This window comes from Pteropus alecto, unplaced genomic scaffold, assembly GCF_000325575.1.
Source record: "Pteropus alecto unplaced genomic scaffold, ASM32557v1 scaffold78, whole genome shotgun sequence".
In the NCBI taxonomy this organism is placed as follows: Eukaryota; Metazoa; Chordata; class Mammalia; order Chiroptera; family Pteropodidae; genus Pteropus; species Pteropus alecto.
Window position 1 is genome coordinate 15,717,389 of NW_006443124.1, and position 8,166 is coordinate 15,725,554.

An 8,166-nucleotide genomic window follows, 5' to 3' on the forward strand; every position below is an offset into this window, starting at 1 on the left:
GGGGTGGACCACAAATTAGGGGAGGCTGAGTTTCAGGGAATCCTCTGGGCAGAGCGACCTCTGTTATCCAGTTTGATGACATTTCAGCTGTGGCAGCTCTGAGTCCGTACACCGGGAAGGGGGAGGGCTCAACAGAGGAACAGTGGATACTGCCGGCACTTCTGTTACAGAACAAGTCTCACTTTGGCCCTTACTCCGACAATTCAGTGTCCACCTGTAAGTCCCTGGTGCCCCCTGTGCAGCTGACCCGGCGCTGGTGCTCAGAGTGAGCAGGTCTGTCACCCGGCGAAAGTCCATTTGCAGACACGGCCCGTTTACGAGGTGCCTGCAGCTGCAGTTGCCGCTGCAGCAGCCAATGTCCCACTCAGCTGCTCAGGACTGGCAGCCTCAAGTCTTCACTCCTTTCTACCTTCTACTCTTGCAGGGTGATTGTTTCTCTCCCTAGTCGTAGGGCTTGTTCATCTAGATCCCGGGCGACTTTCCTTGCTGTTTGCTCCTTGTTTCTGTCACAACTTTGATTTGGTTGCAAGAGAGATGAATAGAGCCTCTATTGTCTATGCCGTTTTTTCTCTTTCCTGCCTATGCTGTTTTTAAATCAATTTATATGTTGTCACTGAATATTTTACTCTAAACCACAAGTATTTATTTGTGCCACGTAAAGATAATTGATGTCCTTTTTCACCTCTCTGGTAGATATATTTGCGACTTCTCCAACTTTAACCAATGTCAAACAATGACATCAATTCAACACCGACAGGAATCCCCAATTTGGGGTGCAGTGAAGGAAGAGGCTTTATTTAGTGCAGATAGATCAGTTGCGATACAGCACAGCTGCAGACCAGCCGGGCTGTAAGACAGCTCAGTAGTGTTACAGTTCAGTTGTAACATAGCATGGCTGTGGAACAGTGTGACTGTGAGGTGACCCTGGGCATGCGGTGGCCCTAGGCATGAGGTCCCTTTCCAGCTAGATGGCTCCACTCCATTCTATTCTGTTTTGCTGCAGTCTGCCAAGACAAGACAGCTCTGCTCCACTATGGTCCAGTGAGATGTTTTTGACGGTTCAGCTTTAGCCAAGGAACCACACAGTCCGCAGTCTTTGGTGGAAAGGGAAAGTGTGCTCTCCGAGCCAGAGAGGTGCTAACTTCTGTAGAGAGGAGTCCATGCCTGTGGTCCTTGACTGGTCCATTCTCATGCAAATGAGAACCCCAAATCCTCACAATTTGATTGGCCCCCAAAATACTGTCCTTATTGGTTGGAATGGAGCCTCTCTGATTGGTCAGTGAAGATGCTAATGAGGATATAGTTGCACAGCTGCGACGGAAGTGAGAAAGTCTCAGTCTTATTGATTGAAATATGATTCCAGGAACTCTTTTCTAAGGGTTGGTTCAGATAGCAAGAACACAGTGCAGGCAGGCAGTTCAGTGCCGGCTTCTCTCTGATCCATGGCTTACGTGAGAGGCCCCTGCTTGGCAATGACTGCTAGGTTCTGTTTATAAATTAGAGCCCCGTTAGCCACCAGGAGCCCTTCTCAACAGGTACATTTGTTCTTGGGTCAGCACCAACTATCAGTTATTTTCCCAGCAGACTATAAAGAGAGAGCTCGCAGGACTGTGAACACTGGCATTGTAGGGTCAAATGCCCCGGAGTAATTATACATTTGAATGGGGCAGCTTCGCCTCCTTTTTTATTTTTATTGCTTCCCGGTGATCTCTTAGTAACCTGTTTTTGGAAAATTAATGCTAGTTGCATTGACAGAAATAATTTCTGGCTAATGTTTCTTTATCAAATAGTATTTTATCTCTCAAAAAACGTAATTCTGTAAGAGGGCAAGCCAGGGGATGATAGCTACTTAAATTTAAATCTCCATAGAGCTTCCTAAAAACAACACATGGAAGGCTGCTCTGAGCCCATACCTGTGATGTAACCAGAAGAGAGACTTTGGTTTATATGTGAGAGGGGACTCAGCACCAGGACCAGCAGAACTATGAGTGAGCCATGGCGGAAGCAGAGTCGGATAGGGACTACTCCAGGAGAGGGGATTGTGACAAGGTTCCTGAGACAGTGGCCCCAGACTGGGGAGATGTTGAGGGGGTTGAGACCGGTGGGAACAGTGGGGCTCCCAGGGCATGTCTGAGGCATTGGGGCTGCCATCTTGAGAAGGTACTGCTCTGAAGGGCAGTGAGCAGGGAGTGTGCACCTCAGGTGCTTGCTGGCGAAGGAAGAAGAAAGTTGCAGATAATGAGTCCTACCAAAGCAAGATCATATCAAGAATAAAGAAGACAAACATACACCCAAGGGAGCCATTCCTTAGAGAAACTTTCCGTCACAGTAGTGACAACATCTGTGCACAAGTTCCTTTAGAAACACATCGTGATGAGCTACAAAGAGGTGCAGCACGTCACTTGTCAGGTGCATTCACTTGGCATACGGAACATTCTCCAAATAGGTGCAAGTATAGAATGTGTAGAAGAAGGGTGTTTATCTGCTCAGTCCTTTCCTGTCTCCTATTAACCACTGACCAGCACTCACCCCATGATGAGTTAACTTGACCTCACTTCCAGGTGGCTCATTCAGCCCTTTCAGTAGCCACTCAGGATGCCACATCCCATACCCCACAGTGAGGCATCTTATCCAAGTCTGCAGGTGAAAGGAAGGTCAGGAAACCCAGGACTTGTGGCAGCAGCTGAGAGGGGGCCTAGCACTCCCAGCTAAGTGACTGGCTGGTCCCTGGTGGTGATATGATAGGATATGGGACATGAATGGAGCCTTTGGAAAGGACACAGTCGAAGGAGTTCAAGGTGACACTAAAGATGTGGGTGTGACACAGCACTCCTGAGTGAAGAAACCTAAGAAGCCACCCATATCCCTAGCCCCTTCCATAGGATACCAGCATGAATAATCATAAACAGAAAAAATAAGCACTAAAGAAAAAAGAATGAAAACTTTTCAGTAGATGTAAACGCTCAGAGAAAAACTGTGATACAACACTCCAACATGACTTAAAACATGTAAGTAAACAAGCAGCTACACCATGAATCAGAAATTCAAAAATTTAGAAAAGACAGTGTGAAGATATCAAATGGAATCTGACTAAATTCAGGAAAGAAGTTGACATGTGAAAATTAGGGTTCCTAAGAGACAATAGATGTCATCAGACTTACAACGGAGGTCACAGAAGATGGGCATGAAAGGAGTCAAGAAAACAAAATGGAAAGAAAGAGGTGAAAAGAATAAAAAAGAAAGTGATATAGAAGTTGAGTAGAAAAGAAAGAACCAATATGCGGAAAATTGGAGTCTCTGAAGAAGAAAATGTTGACAGTGGACTAGAACTAATATTTTAAACTTGTAATTCTAGATAACTCTCCTAATTAAAAGACCCGAATATACATCTGGGAAAACTGGCCCAGAGAGTAAACTCAGAGACATATCTTAGTCGAACTATTAGATTTTAAAGATAAACATTCTGGGAATTCAGGCAAAAAAACCAACTCACAAAGAAAACAAGAGGTTGGCATCAGGCTAGCACCATGCAAAGCAAAAACAAAACAAAAGCAGTGAAGCAGCATTTTCAAAGAGCTCACACAAAGAAAGCAAGAGCTGAGAAGGGAGCATCCTAGGGTCGTCAGTGGCAGGCGGGGCTGGAATTTGCAGGGCCTCCAAGATCAGGGTGAGAAGCTTAGGTTTCATGCTGGGAGGGATGGGAAGCCACTGGAGGGCATGTTGGCAGGAGAGGGACATCTAACTTCAAGGACCTGTGAGGAGTGGACTAGAGCGGGGGATGAGTGGGGGTGGAGATGTGCTGGGAGGATGGCGCACAGCCTGCAGTGGTGGCTGCTTGCTCCAGAGCAGGGGCAGGACGTAAAGAGAGGGTCAGGGATAGAACGGACAGGACTTCTGGATGGGTTAGATATGGGGAGTATGGGGAAGGGAGGAAGCAAGAATGACAACCAGATGCATGGACCACAGAGTCCACACTGGTGCCATTTATGGCAAGACTGGGCAAGAAGCAGGTGTGAGGAGATGAAGTTGGGCATTGTCTGTTGTCCCATGCCCAGGCTGGGGACGGAGAAAACGCCGGTGTTTGCCAACAGTCACGTTGGTCTGGTTTGCGAGTTAGGTGGAATCTGCGTGTGTTTCCGTTGGCTTTGCACTCACTTTGCCCCAGGTCCAGTCTCTTCTTTCCCCGTGTCCTACTGACACCACCTTCCCTGTCTCGGCAGCTGTAAAGGACCTGGCTGGAATGTGGACGTGACCAGGGTGCACCCTGACCCCCAGGGGCGGCGGCGGCGGCCAGACTGGGCAGCCCGGGGAGGCCAGGTGTTCTACAACAGCGAGTACGGGGAGCTGGTAGGGCCGCGCAAGGAGAGCGACTTCGCCCCATCAGCCCGAGCGCCCTTCTTCGCAGACAACAGCTGCTAAGGAGGCCCCAGCAAAGCCCGCCAGGCTCTGGCCTCCCATAGTTGAGGGTGTGCCTAGTGGGGGAGCAGAGGGCTGGGGCCCAGGCTGGGAGCTCATCTACTTTGATTCAGCCTGGAGGTGTTTCCTTCTCCCTGTCTACATTCTTCCTAGCTATGGAGAGCAAAACCCAGGCTCCAGGGCCCCCCATACACCATCACCACGACTGCCCAGGGCTGGCCCATGGACCCCCACAGCCCTTCTCCCCTTCAGATCAGATTCCACGTAGCTTAGGGTCTACAGGGCCCAGTCCAGGGCCAGGAGCTCCCATGGGAATGTCCCTTCGATCGCTTCTTCTCACCCTGGTGGGCGGTGGCGTGATCCCCGTTTTCTGATAAGGAATTTGAGAGTCTGACTGTCACAGTGATCTTGGTGGAGCCAAACGTGAGCTGCGGCCTCCCAAGCCCCTCCCTAAATGCTGTCCCTCCACGCAGCCCTCCCCTCCCTGGGGAAGGCCTTTTTTCACTTGCCTCCCCAGGGCCAAAGAGGGGTGTACCATATTCCTATCTCAAAGCACAAATAAGGAACTGGAAGGGGGTCCTCCCCTGAGCCCAGCCAAGCAGCTAACCACCGGGGGCCATGGGCTCTGCCACACTACCAGTTACAATGCGCCTTCCCCTGAGTGTGAGAAGAACGAGTCTACAGATTGTTTTTCATGAGAACTTCAGAGACTCTTTGAGCTGCTGTGACTTTTCATAACTTCAATCTGAAGGGAGCCCAGGGAAGGCCTTTCTGAATCTAGACGATTCCTTGTCCTGACCCGCAGCTGGTGCCATCATAGCAGATGCAGCTGTGGCCATGTCTGGAGAAGGTCCCAGCCCCTCCTGCCTGGCCCAGAATCAGACGAAGCAGCTGACAGTCTGGAAGAGCCCCATTTGAGAAACACCCGGTTCTTCCCTCCAGGGCCTGGGTCTGCACCTGAGGCACCTCCCATGCTGTGAATGAGAGATGAACACCATGGATTCTACCCAGGAAGCCTGCAGGGAGGGCCCAGAGGGCCTCCCAGCATTGCTTCATGCCAGTAGGCAATCAGCAGACATTCTCACGGCTTCAGGGGCACCCTGTTTTCTGCCCGCTGGCCTGACGTCAGTGCCCTGGCATTTCAAGCCTCGGCCCTAAGAGGGGAGCGGCCAAGGACCCTCTGAAGGTTGGAGCCAATCTGCTCAGCTCCGTGCCCCAATTCCAGCTCACACTGCCCAGCAACCCCCACCCCACGGCAGGAGAGAGACCCCCCGTCCCAGTCAGCACCACAGAGATCAACAGCCCACTGTCACGCCACGAGACGCTTGCAGGACAGGCGGCCGTGCAGCGAGCAAGGGCTTGCCAACAAAACTCCCCCACTGTGTATTGTTTCTTTAGGATACGTCTAGTGCACATGTGACAGTGATCCTCACTGTCCCCACTGGACCTGCTCCCTTGATGTCACCTGACTGTGAGACTTGGGTCTCAGGTTTGCCTGGTGGAGGGTCCAGAGGCTGTCATAGTGCATGACACAGGTGCAGGGCCTGGCCCCCAGGCCCTTCCCCACACACACACTGCCTGTCTGTGTCACCTTTACTGTCACTCACAAAAATGTGCTGGGGAAAAAACCTACCGCACCCTTGCATACCATGTGTTCCAAAAAGATCTAAACTATTTAACAAGATAATAATAAAGTTGATGGCAGTCTTTGAGTTACAGTGAATGGGTTCACTAAAGCCCCAGCTCTCTGCGAAGATTTGATTTCAGCCTTCCTCCCACCTGATCATCAGCCCCATGAGGCCACTGGACAGGCCACCAAAGGAACGGATAGCAGAGACCTCTGAGCCTGGACCCCTTTTTCCCAAAGCCACCAGCAGAGGATGCTCGGGAGGCACCAGGACACCAGGAAGCACCCAGCCTGGCTTCTGAACACTACAAAGATGCTCCCCTAATAGCTACTTTATGTCTAGAGTGACATGGCACTTTGTCCCCTCCTACTAGAACCAGATGCTACCCCAGGCCTTGAGCACCGGTGGCCCATGGGCCTGAGAGCACAGCCCAGCCTGGGTCCCTGCTGCCAGTTCTTGTCTCCCCACATGAAACAGATGCCTATGATCTACTCAGGATGCCCAGAGGGGTACAGCGCCTACCTGGGGTCACCTTGCTGGTTGAGTGTGCGCCTAGACTCCGAAGTCAGGGTCCAAGCTGGGACCTTGGCTTCGATCCCCACCCAGCAAAATGAGCTCCAGCCAGCAGAGTGTGGCAGGGCCCTTCACAACCCTGCCCAGCGATGCCTTTGTGACATTACTTCACAAGTGAGCAACTGGCACGGGAGTGGCTGCAGATGGGGGCATGCCACTGGCCATCTGGATGCAGACTCAGCAGGCTTCCGGGCAAGGGCTGGTCCAGCAACAGCCCTGTAGGTTCAGGAGGGATGACCCCTGGACCCAGCCGTAGGCTGGACCCAGGCATGTGTGGGCCAGGCATGGCTGTCAGCACAGTCCTGTGGGTACCTCGTCCAGGGGAGCAGACAGAGCCCAGCACCCTGAGCCACCCTGTGGGCCAGGTCCTGTGCCTGCCCCATCCAGCACTCTGCACCCCTCCGGGACCTGGGGCCTGCACCCTACCACCCTCCAGCTGTGATGCCACTGTTCAAGCCTCATTTTCAACTCTCATGAGAAGAGCCCCGCCCCACAAAGGCAGCTGGTGGTGGTGGATTGGTTGTTTTTACTTCTATAATAAACCGAAATGTGAATATAAAAAATACACCTCTCCCACTGGGTTTGGACATTTTAACACTATATTTAACATAATATCATTGGTTGAATTTAGCCACTTGCCCTGGATGAACACTTCAGCCCAGGCATTGGCCATCAGGGTGCCAGCCCAGGCACATCCACGTGTGGTGCAGCCAGCATCCTCGTGCACCTGGTTCCAGGCGGGCCCGCGCTCACACTTCTGGGCTCCTCTGATTCTGCCTGGGCTGGGCACTTGGGGCTGTACTCAGTGTCTCCAGGTCCCAGCCCCACTCTTACTCCCCAGAGCACTAAGGACTCCAGGTGAAAAGGTGGCCAGCAGGAGAAGTGGCCATGGGAGGTGTGCCACCAGGCAACGGTGTAGTCCCACCTCGAGGTCCTTCGGCCCCTCCCGCCTCCCAGGAACCTTCTCCTCCCCTCTCTTCTTCTCAGGCCCCAGCCCTTCATGGGTGCCCACCCACTCCTCCCCCCACTTCCCCACCTTCCCAGTGCCGCACTAGTATTTATTTCTGCCAGAGCTGTGAACCGCCTCCTTTAGGAGAAGTCAGAGGCACGCTTGAGTGTCCCCTGATGCCACTGGTCGGGCACTACAGGCTGAGGGACCCGCGCCCAGGAGGCAGAGCTCCTGGGCCCTGCTTGGAGCCACACATTGTGTTGTGGGGCACTTGCAGAGTCACTGTCCCCATGGAGCTCACGGGCCATGGAGTGAGGAGTGGCACATGGGCAGATCTCTGCACAGGAGGAAGATTGGCTGCAAAGGCCTCACTGAGAAGGAAGGAGTGGGCTGGGAGGTGAGCAGGAGAGGTCAGCAGGGGCCCATCCTATAGGGCCTGGAAGCCCAAAATTACAAGTTGGACTTTACTTCAAGGTCAGAGGGAAGTTTTGGGGAAAGGCGTGGTGTGCTCTGACTCAGGTTTATGCTCTGAGAACCATGCATCTGCAGATGGGGTGGTGTGGGGCCTGGTGGGCAGAGTTGGCTGCACCCAGGCAGCTC

The 8,166-nt window shown here is 52.4% G+C and overlaps 1 protein-coding gene across 1 annotated transcript in view; it reads left to right on the top strand.

Moving 5' to 3' along the window:
* FLT4 (fms related tyrosine kinase 4) overlaps window positions 1-5,493 on the top strand; it is a 40,040-nt gene extending 34,547 nt beyond the window's left edge. Inside the window, exon 30 of the mRNA XM_025040770.1 lies at window positions 4,221-5,493. Within this exon, the coding sequence (XP_024896538.1) occupies window positions 4,221-4,419 (199 nt within the window). The 3' untranslated portion in view covers window positions 4,420-5,493. The remainder of the gene's footprint in view (window positions 1-4,220) is intronic.
* Window positions 5,494-8,166: the final 2,673 nt, after the last annotated feature.